Source organism: Aspergillus neoniger (assembly GCF_003184625.1).
Source record: "Aspergillus neoniger CBS 115656 unplaced genomic scaffold BO87scaffold_24, whole genome shotgun sequence".
Classification (NCBI taxonomy): Eukaryota; Fungi; Ascomycota; class Eurotiomycetes; order Eurotiales; family Aspergillaceae; genus Aspergillus; species Aspergillus neoniger.
The window spans coordinates 549,139-562,949 of NW_020291152.1; the positions used below are offsets into that span (position 1 = coordinate 549,139).

The window sequence follows — 13,811 nt, forward strand, 5'->3', positions numbered from 1 at the left end:
ACATTATCTAATGTGCGTGCTTGTATTTGTGATAGTACTCTAAGTCATGATATCTGTTGCAATATCACCCAATTCCATCTACCATGACTAGAGTGAGGGTGGCATTGATTATATCTCACTATACACTTCATGCCCTACACCCCGTAAAATACCCAGAGAAGGCCAAGCACATCCAACAGCACCAATTTGTAAGGCTGAAAGCCAACAGTACTAGTTGCGTCAATTCCAATGCATCTGTCAACCCAACAGCGTAACAGAACCGAGGATCATCCCCAGACCAACATCAGCAATGATCATCCTCCGCACTCTCCACACCCCACGAATCTCTCTCCACACTCGTATCTAGGGTCACCGAGGTCATATTCTCAATCCCCGTGGGATTTGAAGTCAGGCCAAGAAGCAACCGTGAAACTCAACAATGAATGACCTCAAATCTCCCGCAGGGACCGTTGAAAGTCCCTGAAACAAACTCCCCCGCATTTTCTTCCCCATGTTGATCCTCCGGTTCACAAAAGCATATTGTTAAATGTTACTCCGGCCCAGGGTTCCCGTCATTGTTCCTTAAAATAATACGAGCAGGGATAAAATTTCTCAAACTTACTTTCGTCCATCATAGCTGACAAGTTGAAAGTCAGTATGATGTCGATATTGCATGTGCATTCATCCTTATCTCCGAGAGTGGGGTCGGGGATAACGCGGACGAACCCGACCAGAACGGTTAAGCGCGAAAAGCTACTCTCAGCACTCAGCAGGCAGCAGAGATGCAAACCACGCAAGAGCTATGACGATCTTGGTGTATCAGGAGAGCAGAGCTGAAGCTTATAGAACAGCTGGAAGATGTTTCTCCTCGATCTTCTCCAGACGATACTCCTCTTCAAGGTTCCATTGCTGAGCCAATTTGCGCCACCCAGTCGGGACCCCACCTCTGGCGGCGCATTCGATTGCTCGGCCGACGCTATCAAATCATTGCTGCCGGAGGGGTCGAAGGTCCTTTATGCTTCTCATTATGATGCTGATGATAGCTTCACCCCTCCGCTTGAGCACAATTCTGGCGCCTTTAGGATCTCGTCGTATGTGCTGCCCAGGAGCGCTTGTGTTTTCCAGGCGAATTTGACGCTGCCGGGGGAGACGGAGCATAGTGTGGGGGTGGTGTTGCCGGATGATTGGAATGGGAGGTTCTTGTATGTGTTTGTTAGATTGTTTGGTAGGTGCATTGTGTGCTAATGTGTGTACAGGACGGCGGGAAATGGGGGTTTCTCGGGGAGTGTTAGTTGGGGATCTATTGTATGTTCAATACCCATCATCTATGCAGATTGGAACATGGAGTCGCTCACATAACAATGGTATGGATAGATTGACGCCTCTTGGTATGGATTCGCTGCTGTATCTACAAATACAGGCCACGAGAGCTCCGGTGCCGAGTGGGCGTACCATAACCAAGAAGCTCTCGCCAACTGGGGCTACAGGGCCATGCATGATGCGGTTGTCAATGGCAAGTCCGTGACAGAGCAGTACTATGGAAAGAAGATTGCCTACAGTTACTACCGCGGCTGCTCCGCGGGTGGAAAGCAGGGTCTCAAGGAAGTGGAGATGTTCCCTGATGATTTCGACGGAGTGATTGCTGGAGCTCCCGCCTGGTGGACGACTCATTTGCAACTTTGGAACATGATTGTTGGTATTTGGAACTCACCAGCAGACTCTTCCCATCATTTGTCGAATGAACATATTGATCTTTTGGCCCACGAGGTTATTCACCAATGTGATCCCCAGGACGGGATGGAGGACAATATCGTCATGAATCCGGATGCGTGTATCTTCCATCCAGAAGCTCTTCTGTGTGCGGATGACGCTGAAGATCCCTCCGCTTGCCTGAACACAGAGCAGATCAAGACGGTCTACAAGCTCCACAACGACTGGGTCGAAGCAAACCACACATTCGTTTTCCCACATCTCACCCTGAGCAGCGAGTGGAAGTGGAGCGGCTTGGTTTCTTCTCCATCGAGACTGGGTACTGACTACGTCAAATGGATGCTCCAGCTGGGCGATGACTGGAGATGGGAGGATTGGAACCCCGAACTGATCAAGTTATCGGATGAGCTGAACCCTGGAAATGCCACAACCGATGACTACGACCTCTCCCCTTTCTATAACAAGGGGGGTAAGCTTCTCCATTATCACGGCTGGTCAGACTGGTCTATCGCTGCGGGATCGAGCATCTATTTCTATGACCAGGTCGTCAATGCTTTACGTCCAAAGGGGATAAACCCGGATGATTTCTATCGCTTCTATCTGATTCCCGGAATGGGGTAAGTCTATCGTCGTACTTCGAGTCATATTGCCAGTTACTGACGTTCCCAGTCACTGCGGAGGCACATCTGATTTGATGAACGCTCCTTGGGTCATTGCAGGAGATGGCCAGTCTTCAAGCCTTGGGAGGGATGGAAACGTCCACAGCGTACCTGGGCACGAGGATGCAAAACATGATGTAGTCCTTGCCATGATGAACTGGGTGGAAAATGGAACCAGTCCAAATGAGTTGATTGCGACAAAATTTTTGAATGACAAGGATCCGGAAGAGGGTGTATATCGTCAGCGCCCATTGTGTGTATATCCTGCCGAGGCTCGATACAAAGGCTCGGGGGATATTAACGCTGCGGAAAATTGGGAATGCAGAGAGCTGTAATGGTCCTGACACTGGGGACAACTTTGTGTAGATGATGATTTCGCTCAACGGAAGACATTTATGCATATAAACGCCAAATAAATTGTTGAAATGACCCGACCTTAGATTTAAGAAGCTTTTTTAGAAAATGGACCAGCTCGTTGGTGGAGAAACTGATCAACAGCGGCCCCTCCGCTTATCGGTTATCGGACTTTCTGTTATACTGCGAGCCCCTCCGCCCGCCAGAGTCTCCGCACTCACCAACTCACTTTCTCCATCTTTCTTTCACCTTCCCATAGACGCTTTTTTTGCTAGACAAGCGCGCCATCAGTATACACCACAATGTCCAACACCGTTGCAGCTGCCGAGGAAGAAGGCGTGTACACGCCTTACGACCAATTCTTCCTCTTCGGCGACTCCATTACCGAGTATTCCAATGCCCAGGACATGGGATTCGGGTTTTCCCCAGCGTTGCAGAATGGTAGGCAATCAATGCCCAATACTCTCTTTAAGCAGGCATATACTGATACTTTGTAGCCTACGCCCGCCGCCTGGACGTGGTGAACCGTGGATTAGCGTGCGTTCCTCAATAATAGGATTGAAGCAACAAATAAACAACAACAACAACCACTGACTCTTTCCACAGCGGATACAACACCCTCCACGCCATCAAAGCCTTCCCCAAGTGCTTCCCTTCACCAGAGCGCGCCAACGTCCGACTCATGGTACTCATTCCCCAGCACACGCCCTCCCCATAACCCTCATAACTAATAAACAAACCAGACCATCTGGCTCGGCGCCAACGACGCCAGTCTCCCCGGTTTTGAGCAGCACGTCCCCATCGAGACCTACAAGCAGAACCTCAGAAACATCATCCAGCACCCCCTCACAAAGGCCCAGAACCCCCGCATCATGATCATCACTCCTCCCCCCATCAACGAGTACCAATTGGCCGGGTTTGACGCTATGAAGGGGAACCACCATCCGACTCGGACCAACGCGCACACCAGGACGTACGGTCAGGCTGCGCGCGAAGTTGCTGCAGAGTTTGGTCTACCCGTTGCGGATGTCTGGAGCGCGTTCATGTCGTCTGTTGGGTGGAAGGAGGGTCAGCCGCTGGTTGGGTCGAGGGATTTGCCTGAGAATGCCAAGTTTGCTAGTCTGTTTACGGATGGCTTGCATTTGGCTGCGAATGGGTATCGCATTGTGTTTGAGGAGGTTATGAAGACTATTCACGAGAGCTGGCCCGATCAGGTGCCGGAGAACCTTCCTTATGTGTTCCCTCCTTGGGCGTTGGCGCCAAAATAGAGGCTCGGCTTGGATCGTTGGAGATGCTCGTGCTAGTGCTACTAGTGGGAGTACCGTCTCATCGGCTGTGTGGTATACTGCTTCGAATGGTGGATAATATATAGAGAACTGATCATCTAGAATAAATACTAAGTGGATAGAGGCATGCGGCTGAGATATGGTAGAACACATTACCGTTGCAGTCAATCAAGATCGTTGTGAATGTGGATTTTGAAATCAGAAGCAAAGGACCGGTCGAGTCCACTGTCTTTGGCTCCATTGACAAAGAATGAATAGTAGCAAAATAAGGCTTTGTATGAAAGCGGTCTAGATCCAGTGCATGGCGGCCGCTGGTTGGCTGGCGGGCCATGCATTGCGATCCCCTCATGAAATCCGGTCCGACGGCAACTTCCTGCCTTGCAACTTCTCTTCCCCCCATTCTGTCTTCTTCCTCTCCACTGTGCCTCTCTGCTATCTACTCGACCATTTCTCCGCTCCATCCTCCTCACGACCAAGAAAAGTGTTTCTGCCTCTGCCTCTGCCTTTCTTTTAGCGACATTCTTTTCCTTCGACTCCTTCGCAAAGAACATCTCCAGAAATTCTCCGCCCATTCCTCGCCTCCCTCGATCCCCTTCACGAAAGCCGACCATCGCACGAACTCCGTTATATTGTCTCTAATACAGCTCTACCACGAAACATCTTTATCTACGGCTCTTTATAATCAACCCTCTGAACCTTGGAACAACTCCGCTGTCGCCTGGCTCTATCCCGCATTCCCACCATCTTGGGCCAACTTCCGTCCGCATATACCATAAACGCTTCTCGCTTTCTTTCCGCCGCCGTCGTTTGTGTGGCACGATCGTTCGAGTCTTCTTACCACCGTACTTCCGCCATTACATATTTTATATGTCTTTGATCGGATTCACGGATACTCGTTCTTAGCAAACCGGGTGGACGGCCGTTTGGCCGTCACACAGCACGAGGGAGGAGGATTTGAGGACAAAGCGGGCTATCAGAAGCAGCTGGACTAGGATAGCAGTTATTGCGGAGAAGTGAATAGTATTGATTGGTCAACGGATTTGGTCGGTCTGGTCTGGTAGACACCTTTCAGCCTTCTCTTTCGATTGACGTTCTCGTGTGTCGCCACCATCCAGCGTCTCGTGTTACTTCCGTCTGGATATGGATGCCCAGTATCCCTTTGCCTCCCGCGACGATATCTGGCGCGTTTTCGAAGAGCTGAAGGAGCTCCACGCCACACAGTTCGAACAGGCGGAGCGTATCGCGAGACTGGAACGACGGAGGGACGAGGATGCAAAGCTGAGGAGTGTTTGGGGTCCGTTGTCGCCATTTCCTAGCTCCGTTGGGGGCACAATCCCCACAGGTGTGTGATAGTTTCTTCTTCTGGATCTTCGCAAGCATGTGGTTCGAGCATGGCTGATGCGCTGTCTTCTGTAGAGCCGGTCTTCCATACCCCCGCGGACGCTTTCAAGGGCTTCGACCAGGGACACCATCACGGGGCCGTCTCTACGATGGGTCTCGACAACGAAGAGGAGCCGCGACGGGGCACTTCCAGGGCAAACAGTGTGAGGTTTGATGAAAGTGCCATCCATGGGTACTACGGGCAGGCCAATCGATCTAGCAGTGAGCTGCCACTCCGCACCGGCAGCGGTCTCGGGAGCCATCCCCTGACGGAGCGGTCCTTGTCTCATCGGTCAGATGGGAGGCAAAGCTCTTCCGGACACTCTCACCACTCGGCTCGCACCAACAGCCTGGGCCTTGAAACGACTAGCAGGATGATGAGCTCTGTCGGTGGTTCGCCTCTTATTCCTCCGCCTGGACTGTTCCTTCTGGGCCCTGTGCCATGCATCATTCGGTGCTGGCTGACTACAACCTTCTCCAACGACTCTCTCTTGTATGCTGCTGTCTGCTCGGGCTCGTATACTTCGTCACTAGGATACCCTATGGTTCAGACGCTCGGGTTGGCAGATCAAGTTGTGTACGAGGGGGAGGTGCAATACATCAAGCTCCCAATCTACCTACCTGAGGCTAGTGTGCACCAAGCCTCTTCGCGGTCCAGCAGTCCCGAACCTCAAGTGCCTACTTTGACCGTTCGGTTCCTAGTTCGCGAGGTTGAGCCCGGCGACACTGCGATCCAGATTGTCTTGGGAAGCGATGTCCTCCGATCCCACAACGCTGATGTGCTCTTTTCACAAGACAAGATCATCATGGTCGATGATGAGAGGAACAAGGTATCCATTCCCTTGGTGCGCCCCGAAGATGATTCGGTCTTCAAATCCTTGTCTACGATGTCCGATGCCACCCGCATCGGCCAGAAGGCTCGTTCTGTCCACGAGGACATCCAAGCGGATACAAACGGCCATGCGACGTTTGGCGTGATTGGACGTCCTCCCAGCCTTTCTCGCCGGGGTACCTCCACGTCTGCCTCCGCAAGAGAGTCTCTTGAGGGCTCCGAGGAGAGTCGAAAGGCTCGCCCGGAGACCCAAGGGGTGCCAACAGACACTGTTACCCAAAAGGAGCCAAAGTCCGCCACAGAAGTTGACGCTCAGGCGAGTGGCCCAGCACGAGTGGAGGCAGCCGGAGTCTGGGGCTCGTGGAAACGCGAATCCAAGCCAGACCCGAACGCTTCTGCTACGGGCAAGGCCACCCGTGGCCGTACGATGAAAGTACTGCGGCCCACGAAATCGTCCACACGGGTGCCTACAGCCACAACCGTTCCTAGTTCTGGTACCGACTATGCGGCGACCTCAGGGCCATCCCAGCCCGCGTCGACCCGAGGGTCGCCGGACGGGACACGCACGAGCAAGCAGTGGCCCAGCAATCCAGTTGGCGGGGCGTCTGCATTTGGCTGGCTCAACACCACGCAGCCACCGGGTCGGACAGCAATGACCCCTAAATGAAACAAATTAGGGAGTTACTTGTATATCTCTTCCGTGACTTGAGACAGTCAGTCTAATTGACGTACCGCATACTGCATACCTCCCTCGTAGCATACACACACTATATAATAAACCCACTACTTAAATCTTAGCCAACCCCTCCACCGCCCCCCTCGTCTCCTCCTTCATCTCCCTAACCAACCCACTCACCCCCCTAAACCCCTCATGTCCAGCATCCCCCAACATCTCAAACAACAAACTCTCACTCGTCGTTACTATCGCCCCCGCATCCCTCATCCTCGCCACCGCAACCCCCCTCTCCTCCTTATTCACACTACTCACCCCATCCAAGCACACGTACACCCTGTGTCCTCTCCGCAGTAGATCCATCGTCGTCTGCACCACACAGATATGCGTCTCAATCCCCACGATGATCACATCCAATGCCTTTTCTCCTTTCTCGGGGGAGGGGAGGAGAGATTCCATCTCGGGGGTTATCATTGAGAAGAGCGTCTTGTCCAGGTCGGCGCGCACGAGTGGGTTCGAGGTTAGGTGGGTGGTTAGTTCGGGCACTGTAGGGCCGAGTTTGCTTCGCGATTGAGTCGTGATGTAGATTGGGATGTTGAGGGGGGTGCTGGCGCGGAGGAGTTTGGTTGTTGTGCTTATACTATTTCATGTGTTTGTTGGCTTTTGGGGATGGTTATGGTTTGGGGCAATGGGGAGGGGAGAGAGGGGAGGGGGTAGGCGTACACTTTGGGAAATTCGTAGATTGCGTGTCGGAATTTCTCTTGGAGGTCGCAGATACTGGTTTTGGTGGTGTTAGGGGGGTGTTTGGGGGAGTGGAATGGGGAAGGTGGAAGGGCGTACAAGAGGGCTGGGTTGTCTGGTTCGGGGATTAGTTAGTTGGATTGCTTGTTTGTAGTGGTGTGAGGGATAGGTGGTGGGACGTACTGATGCGGGTTACGCGGGATAGGGAGGCCATCTTGATTGATTTGTTTGGGGGCGTTCAATGGGTTTGGATTTGTTGGGTACGTTTGAAGAGAGATGTAGTTGTGTTGAGATAGGAGAAGCGGGGAAAGACAAGGAGAATTGGAGGTCAGGTGCGGGGAAGTTGCTGCCTGGGTTATCAGGCAGGTATTTATACAGCTTATTCTAAGTAATAAGTGGTGGCAACTGCTTTTGATTATCCAAGTCTATAAATCAGTTCTAATTTTTATCCAAATTATCCCAATTACAGCTGTATTTCTTCCACCTTTGCCCGTCCGGCGAACCAGCTGTGGTCGCCTTTCAGAGCTGCCTGGCGGATGGCATACAGCTCGTCCAGGAACGCTGGCACAAAGCTGCCCGGTCCCTTTACGTTGTCCTTGGATGCCGCGTTCTCGGCGGCAATCTCGTACATCAAGGTACCGGAAAGCACGGCGAGGAATTTGTCCTTGGGGTGAGTGGTCAAGAAGGCACCAGAGACGGTGCCTACGGCACAGCCGGTCTGGATTTTTCTGTTAGCATACTGTCTGCATTTGGTGGTGGAGACTTACGCCTGTCACTTGGCCAAGGAGCTCATGGCCATTGGAGACCGCGACGACGCGCTCTCCGTCGCTGAGGTAGTCGGTGGCGCCGGTGAGGAGGACAATGTTATCTGCTATAGTTAGCTATGTTTTGTCAATTCGAGTAGTGAACTCACGCTCTCTCCTGGCGAGATCGCGCGCCAGTTGGGCCTTTTTGTGGCTGTCGAGGTTGCTGGGACCGCTGTCGACACCACGCTGCGTTACACCACTGCTGCCATACACCTGACGGATCTCGCCTTCGTTGCCCTTGATGAGGTCAAAGTACCCGCCGGACATGAGCTGGGTAACAGCTCCACGGCGGATGCTGGTGGCTGCGGCGCCAACGGGGTCGTACACTACGGGGTTGCCGCGCACGTTATATGCTTTCAGGGCTTTCAGGTAGTTGGGGATGCTCTCGCTCGTGAGGGTGCCCATGTTGATGACCAGGGCACCGTCGAACTGGCAGAGATCGACGGCTTCGTCTCCGTAGGGTGACATGATTGGTGACGCGCCCCTAGATATTGTTGGTTAAGGTCAATCGTTGCATGGTAGCTGCAGGGAAGAAATACATGGATAGCGCGATGTTGGCGACAAAGTTGGCCACAACATAGTTGATCATGTTGTGTACCAGGGGGTGGCCCTTGACGACTTCCTGGACCACCTGAGGCACCTGTTCGAGCAGTGCGGACGTATCACGGGCAGGGGTGACAGCCTCGCTCCGGACGAAAGGGGGAGGGCTTGAGACGAGCTTCACGAAGTCAGCAGCCGCGGCCTTCGGGTCATCTGCAGCCATGATGGCGCTGACGATCGCAACGCCATCCAGGGCCTTATGGGGAGCGCGGGACTGGTAGAGAACGCGCTGGACATTGGAAGCGTTGATTCCACCAATGGAGACGGTTCCAACATTACGGCCCGACTCCGAGATGGCCTCAAGAATGGCCTGGGTTCCAGCTGTGCCAATGATGGACTTGGTGTTGGTTTTCCTGCTCTCGTCAGTCATGTACACTTCTTCAAGGCTGCCTGGGGTCGTACGTCGGAGTAGCGAACATGGTGCCGATTCCGAGGTAGTCGGCACCTGCAGCAACAGCCTTCTGCGCCTCCTCGATAGAGGAGGCACTGATGCCGATGATGGCATTCTCGGGGAGAAGCTTCTTGGCTACCTCGATAGCTACGAGCAGTCAGAATACGGCAAGTAGACAGATTAAGTCCAGACATACTCATGTCATCTTGGCCCAAGTGGACACCCTCTACACCAGCAGCAAGAGCGACATCCACGCGGTCATTGATGAGCAGAGGGACATTGTACTTCTTGGTAATTTGGTGCAGTTTCTTGGCGGTCTCTACTTGCACGCCCGTGTCACTTTTCTTGTCTCTATATTGGACAATCGTTACACCTGCAACCAATCGTCAGTGGTAAGAAAATTCCGGGACAATGAACAACTCACCTCCTTTGACAGCTTCCTCAACGACAGCACACAGGTCACGACCCTTGAGGATGGCCGGGGTTGAGTCGGTGACCAGGTATACCGAGAGATCCAGAGTCATTTTGTGGGAACTGGTTGGGCTCTGGTTAGATTCATGTGACGCACACACTAGACTGAGTACTGCCAGCTTGGTGGGATCTAGTGGACGAGACAATAGTACTCACCGGCTATATTCAATTTACTGATAGTACGAGTCCCACGATGGTCACAACAGTATATTGGAGGCCCACGAGTCACAGGCAAGCGAGACTTGGATGGTGTTGGGAAGAGTGGGGGTCACGGCCGAAGTTAGTCATGGCTAACCTTCGACATCATCTGCTCCCATTTCTCTCGCTTCTGTCTACACTATGGGGGTGAGGATAATTGTTGCCTTCATGTCTTCTCACTCAATGATACCATACATAAATTTATTATATTAATGCACGACCTAAAGGACGTTGGAGCTAGTCACTAGTGCTAACGCATTAAAATTTGCTGCTGAATGTCCATTCTCAGGATTGAAATTGATGGTATACTTCACGATCAATCATGTCTGCTCACGAACCTACCAAGAAGGATACTTGAGCTAGCACCTCCTACAGATGCATCAGGGAATGCTAAGTGGCCAGCTGCATCATTAAGTACTTCACCCCATGGCTACAGTGAAAGTTACTGATGCATCAGAATTGGTGTTGTGCTGAAACTCCTGGCTCCACTTCGGATGGCGACAGTGCTCCGCCGATGGCCGGCGTCTGCTCGTGCTTCTCACCCTGGACCAATGATCGGATTGTGCAGGCTCACACGGTCGCACAGTACAGACCAAAATATCTAGAGAACACCGACTACCCGAAAGTTACCCCAAGAGTTTGCCTTAGCCTGTGTCTCCGGCTTTAAATTAGGAGACAGTCTATGCAGGGGTACATTTTGGGACTCGGACAGGCAACGACAATCCCATTGTATGTCTACGGAAAGCATAAGGATGGTGAAGTCATCAGATATACTACTATCAAAGGTAGTCGGGCAAGTCTCTACACTCTAAAGTCTAAACACACTGAAGAAACGCCGTGCACGCTACTAGTTAGTAGTCGGACCCGAAGCACTAGGCTTGCAATGACCAATGGGTTCCACTGGAGAAGGACAGCACTGTCTGTACGCCGTTAGCAGACACAAAGCCAAATGATGTGCGACCTGGTTCTTCTCAAGTGAACAAGCCGAGTGACACTGATCCCTCTACCAAGAGAAGGAGAAGGTCCAGTTAGAGTAAACAATAATTGGGGAACTACGAGTGAAGCGAGCGAAAACAAGAAGACACAAAAAAAAAAAAAGAAAAAAAGACCGAGACAATTAATATGGAGATGGCATTTTTGCCCTCGAACAATATGAGACTTTTCCTAATGAAAGTGGCGCCTGGAGATGCCTCGGCTGACTCAGACGCGCGCATTTTTTCCTTCTTTTTTGCACTCGCCGTTTTTTCCGAATTTTACTGGTTGGGAGCCTTAGCAAATCGGCTCGGACTTTTCCCTTTTTTTGTTTGGGCTTTCACCTTCCCTTTCTTTCCTTCTTTTCTCTCTCTCTCTTCTCTTCTTCTTCTTCTCTTCTTTCCCTCTTCCACCCACTTTCCAACTCATCCACCTTTCAGGTTTTTCTCATCACTATCTCATCGGCTTTGCAACGCTCTTGCGTATTAAAAGCTCTTTCCGCCAGGCTACCACTTTCGCCTGCTGGTTTCCCACACGTTTTGTTCACGCTCAAACCACTCTGGTTAGTTCCCTTCCCTTCCCCCCCCCCCCTCCGGCCCCTGCTGTCAGGCCTCCATCAGTATTACGAAGCTGACCGGATCGTCTTGCTTTCCTTTTCAACAGAAGAACCACCCGTTGGTTTCTCTCTCTTCCTGCCGGAGAAAGCCACTGAAAAACAGAGTCGGTCGAGAACTTGTCTATGTATTCGTCCTGCGTCAGAGATCTCGATCACCACCTGCCGCTCAAGCTGCAATCGTTTCGCTTCACGTCGAAACCTTGTAGTATACATTCGAAGTCCTGTGGCTGAAAGCTAAGGGCTGCCGTATTCGCTGTGTTCATCATTCGACTCAACTAAAAAAATTTCGATCTCAACAACCGCCATCATTCCACCAAAATTAGGAATATTCCACGCATGTCTTGTTTTGTCAAGATATTCCTGGTCCAGAATCCCTCCCGCTTCTCCTTCATATAACCATCTCGTTTAGTCTCTTGAAGATTTTACCAATCAACCAACTGTCATCATGGCCACTGTCAACATTCGTCGGGATGTCTCCGATCCCTTCTACCGTTACAAGATGGAGCGCCTCCAGTCGAAGATCGAGGGCAAGGGCAACGGTATCAAGACCGTTGTCGTCAACTTGAACTCGGTCGCTCAGTCGCTCAGTCGCCCTCCGTCTTACGTGATCAAGTACTTTGGCTTCGAGCTGGGTGCTCAGGCCAACGCCAAGCCCACCGATGATCGCTGGATCATTAACGGTGCCCATGATGCCCCCAAGCTTCAGGACTATCTGGACGGCTTTATCTCCAAGTTCGTGCTGTGCAAGAAATGCAAGAATCCGGAAACGGATGTCATCATCAAGGATGAAAAGATCTTTTTGGACTGCAAGGCCTGTGGACAGCGCTCCGAGGTCGACTCCCGTCTGAAACTGAGCACCTTTATCATCCGCAACGGCGCGCAAGGCAAGGGAGGGAAGAAGGACAAGGCCTCGAAGAAGGCCCGTCGTGATCGAAACAAGGATAAGAATGACACCGCGAATGGCGACAAGGATGGCAGCCCCGGAGATAGCAACAACTCCGAGAACGGTGATGAGGAGAACGATGTCGCCCTGGAAGCAGGCAGCGATGACGAACTCACTCGCCGTATCAAGGCCGGTGCCAAGGACATCGAGGCCGAGGAGATCGATGATGATGAATGGGCCGTTGACGTGTCGGAGGAAGCCGTCAAGGCTCGTGCTAAGGAGCTCCCCGATGATCTCAAGCGCTCTTTGGTTCTCGAGGATGGCGACGACGAGGGTGCCGATGGCCCCTCTGCCTACGATGAGCTTGGCAGCTGGATTCTCAACGCCGCTTCTGAGAAGGGCGGTATCACCGCTGTTAGCGACGTCGACATCTACATGAAGGCCAAGGAGTATGGCATTGAGAACAAGCACAAGACCCTTGCTGTTCTGGCCCAGACCATCTTCGATGAGAAGATCGCCAAGCAGGTTCCTGCCCGTGCTGCCCTGCTGAAGAAGATGATCACCTCCGAGCGCCACGAGAAGGCCTTCCTTGGGGGAACCGAGCGCTTCGTTGGCAAGGATCACCCTGAGCTGATCGGCCAGGTCCCCGCTGTCCTGCTCAAGTACTACGAGCACGACCTCGTCTCTGAGGAGACCCTCAAGGCCTGGGGTTCCAAGGCTAGCAAGAAGTACGTCGACATCTCGACCAGCAAGAAGGTCCGCAAGGCTGCCGAACCCTTCCTTGAATGGCTCGAGAACGCCGAGAGTGAGGAAGAGAGCGATGAGGACAGCGAGTAGATCAGTGGCTCGGCTTGTCGTGCCCTCTGTCTGCTCAGTGGACAATTTTCGGGACCTATTGATTTTGTCGCGTGATTGCTTCGTTCCAACTGATCTCCGCTCTTTTCGGATGTGATAGTTTCGCTCTGCCTATTGTTTGTTCCAGAAGTTGAAATAAGCTCAAAGAAAAAACATTGGTTTTAGGTAGCTGCTAATCAATCGCCCTACATATTTATGCCTTGATCGTCATTGTTCCCAGTAGACCATTGACTTTCCCCTTAAATCTGTTACTAGACTCAACAGCCTCTTCCACTTCTCCATCTCCGTCGCTTCGACTGAATACCTTGAAGAACAGGAGCCCCACTCGCTACAAGTACCACTGAACCAGACATCACAAAACACACAAGTAGTTCTATTTTCTACCTACACTATCCAACACAACTC

At 52.0% G+C, this 13,811-nt stretch overlaps 6 protein-coding genes across 6 annotated transcripts; 4 read left to right on the forward strand and 2 right to left on the reverse strand.

Moving 5' to 3' along the window:
- The first annotated feature begins 761 nt into the window (after positions 1–761).
- On the forward strand, positions 762–2,812 carry BO87DRAFT_408275 (feruloyl esterase B precursor). The gene is made up of 4 exons (XM_025626136.1): positions 762–1,181; positions 1,236–1,284; positions 1,354–2,306; positions 2,359–2,812. Exons 1-4 carry the CDS (start codon positions 838–840, stop codon positions 2,681–2,683), a joined length of 1,671 nt encoding a protein of 556 aa, XP_025477949.1. The 5' UTR covers positions 762–837; the 3' UTR covers positions 2,684–2,812.
- A 124-nt stretch (positions 2,813–2,936) lies between these two features.
- On the forward strand, positions 2,937–4,127 carry BO87DRAFT_378339 (SGNH/GDSL hydrolase family protein). The gene is made up of 4 exons (XM_025623778.1): positions 2,937–3,143; positions 3,200–3,239; positions 3,309–3,387; positions 3,446–4,127. Exons 1-4 carry the CDS (start codon positions 3,005–3,007, stop codon positions 3,968–3,970), a joined length of 783 nt encoding a protein of 260 aa, XP_025477950.1. The 5' UTR covers positions 2,937–3,004; the 3' UTR covers positions 3,971–4,127.
- Positions 4,128–4,946: 819 nt separating this feature from the next.
- Positions 4,947–6,927, forward strand: BO87DRAFT_110225 (uncharacterized protein). The gene is made up of 2 exons (XM_025617871.1): positions 4,947–5,330; positions 5,405–6,927. The coding sequence occupies exons 1-2, from the start codon at positions 5,129–5,131 to the stop codon at positions 6,865–6,867; spliced, it is 1,665 nt and encodes a 554-aa protein (XP_025477951.1). The 5' UTR covers positions 4,947–5,128; the 3' UTR covers positions 6,868–6,927.
- Positions 6,928–6,987: 60 nt separating this feature from the next.
- On the reverse strand, positions 6,988–7,890 carry BO87DRAFT_363113 (putative isochorismatase family hydrolase; the record flags this gene model as incomplete). The annotated part of the gene is made up of 4 exons (XM_025621663.1): positions 7,798–7,890; positions 7,714–7,729; positions 7,597–7,650; positions 6,988–7,513 (listed from the first exon to the last, which is right to left on the reverse strand). The coding sequence occupies exons 1-4, from the start codon at positions 7,826–7,828 to the stop codon at positions 6,988–6,990; spliced, it is 627 nt and encodes a 208-aa protein (XP_025477952.1). The 5' UTR covers positions 7,829–7,890.
- Positions 7,891–8,012: 122 nt separating this feature from the next.
- Positions 8,013–10,127, reverse strand: BO87DRAFT_417494 (bifunctional hydroxyethylthiazole kinase/thiamine-phosphate diphosphorylase). Its single transcript, XM_025626818.1, has 8 exons — positions 10,039–10,127; positions 9,836–9,945; positions 9,608–9,784; positions 9,423–9,558; positions 8,960–9,373; positions 8,528–8,904; positions 8,382–8,482; positions 8,013–8,332 (listed from the first exon to the last, which is right to left on the reverse strand). Exons 2-8 carry the CDS (start codon positions 9,933–9,935, stop codon positions 8,078–8,080), a joined length of 1,560 nt encoding a protein of 519 aa, XP_025477953.1. The 5' UTR covers positions 9,936–9,945; positions 10,039–10,127; the 3' UTR covers positions 8,013–8,077.
- A 1,788-nt stretch (positions 10,128–11,915) lies between these two features.
- On the forward strand, positions 11,916–13,501 carry BO87DRAFT_110286 (translation initiation factor eIF5). Its single transcript, XM_025617872.1, has one exon. It carries the CDS (start codon positions 12,114–12,116, stop codon positions 13,386–13,388), a length of 1,275 nt encoding a protein of 424 aa, XP_025477954.1. The 5' UTR covers positions 11,916–12,113; the 3' UTR covers positions 13,389–13,501.
- The last annotated feature ends 310 nt before the right edge of the window (positions 13,502–13,811 follow it).